Source organism: Nuphar pumila, chromosome 12, assembly GCF_984573655.1.
Source record: "Nuphar pumila chromosome 12, dmNupPumi1.hap1.1, whole genome shotgun sequence".
Classification (NCBI taxonomy): Eukaryota; Viridiplantae; Streptophyta; class Magnoliopsida; order Nymphaeales; family Nymphaeaceae; genus Nuphar; species Nuphar pumila.
Genome location: NC_143260.1, coordinates 94,450,648 through 94,452,854, shown reverse-complemented (window position 1 = coordinate 94,452,854; position 2,207 = coordinate 94,450,648). Strand labels below are relative to the sequence as shown.

The following is a 2,207-nucleotide window of genomic DNA, read 5'->3' as shown; positions in this document are numbered from 1 at the left end:
GACGGCTGTCAGACCGTGACTGCACTATATTACGCATCATTCTTGCTAAGATGAGATTCTGTGTGCGTATACATATGAGAGAGAGTGAGAGAGAGATTTATTGGTGGAGCTCAATTCCTTGCTTTCTCAGTTAGTACGATGGCATCAACTATTTTATTTACTACCCAACTATTGGTGGAGCTCGATTCGTTGCTTTCTTTTACTTTTCAGGCTCTATTGGTTGAGTCATGTAACTCTGTACTCTTTTTTAGTACTTTAGTAAAAAAAAATTCTTTTCTTAAAATAAAAACTGAATGCAGCAAAGAGATAAAGACACCGTGTATATATATATATATATATATATATATATATATATATATATATAGAGAGAGAGAGAGAGAGAGAGAGAGAGAGAAAGAGAGAGAGCACTTTAGTGAAGGAACCAACCTCATCAAGAGATTATCATTAGAGTCCCAAGGACAAAATCTCACAAGCGCACAGTCTCTCTCTCTCTCTCTCTCTTAAGCACATATACATACATACCATCACGTAAGCTTCATAATTTTGCTTTCCAATTTCTTCAATATCTACTTCTGAGCAAAAACCAGAACCCATCTCTGAACAGCATTTAATGAACCTCTGCCATAAATAGAACCCCTCAACCTTTCCTTATTTTAACCATCCATTCTGTCTCCCCCCACCCACCCACCCACCCCTAAAAGAATTGCCTTCCCCTTTTCTCTTGCCAACAACAATTCCGACTGCTCTTTTAGGAAGCAAAAAGTGAGAGAGAATGCCTCAGGTTATCTCTACCAGGTGGTGCCCTACACCACAACAACTCATGATTCTGGAAGACATGTATAGAGCAGGCATACGCACCCCAAACGCGTCGCAGATTCAGCAGATAACCACTCATCTTTCCTTGTACGGAAAGATTGAGGGCAAGAACGTGTTCTATTGGTTTCAAAACCATAAGGCGAGGGAGAGGCAAAAGCTTAAAAAGAGAATGATCAAACAGCTCCAACATCAGTATCTTCTGGAAAAGGCAAGGGTTAGCAACGGAGGAAGCCTTCACATGCAACAAAATCAGCACTTCCTTCAGCACCAAGTAAGTAGTCTCTCTCTCTCTCTCTCTCTCTCTCTCTCTCTCTCTCTCTCTCTCTCTATATATATATATATATATATATATATATATATATATATATATATATATATATATATATATATATATATATATATATATATATATATTGTACTTGCATTGAAGTTCAACAATTTTGGCTCTTCAGGAAGTAAGCAGAGTAGTGAACTTCGAGTGCAGGCTGGAGGCCCCTGAGTGTGAAGATATGAGGAAGTCTGTGGTGTTTGGAGGAGGGAACCATATTGAATGGGTTGTGCTGGAAATAAACCCTTGTAGTTATTACCGGCCATTGCAAACACTGGAACTCTTCCCCATCACTAGCACCGGCCTGAAAGATGAGAAGACTACCAACAGCAGTACCAGCACCACAACAGCATCCTCTTGCTCTAAAACTGCCGACTGAACCGTCTTCATCACTATGCATCACCTCTCTACTCTTTGTATTGCTTCCGCTTTTATATCGTTTAAGACCACTTGGTGTCCAATCACCTCTCCTCACCGTCAGAATCCCGTTAATTTCATGTTTTGAGCTTTTTTTCGTGTATGTAGATTACGAAATTCTGCAGTTTTTTTTTTAAATAATTGCACTCTCTTTCTCCCGTGTTTTCTTTTGTTGTGATGTATTCGAGATGTTAGAGCGAAATATCGCTACTCAAAAGTCAACTAGACATATACAGGAGAGTGAGAGTTCATTGTTCTCTTTAAAGCGTGGTAGTTGGGTATGGTAAGAGCCAAATTTCCAAAACTGTAGATGTAGTGAACTGGACAAGTAGGCGGTAAGGTGCTCTGTCCCTGCTTGGTACAGGCCTATAGGGTGATGAAATGTTCAGGGTAACTAAGAGAGAGAGAGAGAGAGAGAGAGAGAGAGAGGTTTGTGTACATGAGGGAAGTAGAGGGAATTGTAGCAGCAAAATTCTATTCGGCCGGCAGGGTCGATCGGACAAGTAGGGGGTTAGGATCTGTATGCCTCCTCTGTTTGTTGCAGAGGGTGACGAAGTTTTCAGGGTATGGAGAGAATAGTGTCGTTGGGGTCTGGAATTTCCTTTCTGTTTGCATGGTCTGTCTTTGGAGATTGTGAGCTGCCTGC

The 2,207-nt window shown here is 40.7% G+C and overlaps 1 protein-coding gene across 1 annotated transcript; it reads left to right on the top strand.

The window, feature by feature from the left end:
* Nucleotides 1–835: 835 nt before the first annotated feature.
* On the top strand, nt 836–1,523 carry LOC149821212 (uncharacterized). Its single transcript, XM_089981915.1, has 2 exons — nt 836–1,087; nt 1,269–1,523. The coding sequence occupies exons 1-2, from the start codon at nt 836–838 to the stop codon at nt 1,521–1,523; spliced, it is 507 nt and encodes a 168-aa protein (XP_089838041.1).
* Nucleotides 1,524–2,207: the final 684 nt, after the last annotated feature.

What these genes read in the sequence shown, in the direction of transcription:
- LOC149821212 (XM_089981915.1), top strand. Translation starts at nt 836, where the DNA reads ATGTATAGAGCAGGCATACGCACCCCAAACGCGTCGCAGATTCAGCAG. An exon ending in AGCACTTCCTTCAGCACCAA is followed by an intron (nt 1,088 to 1,268) that starts GTAAGTAGTCTC and finishes TTGGCTCTTCAG; the next exon opens with GAAGTAAGCAGAGTAGTGAA.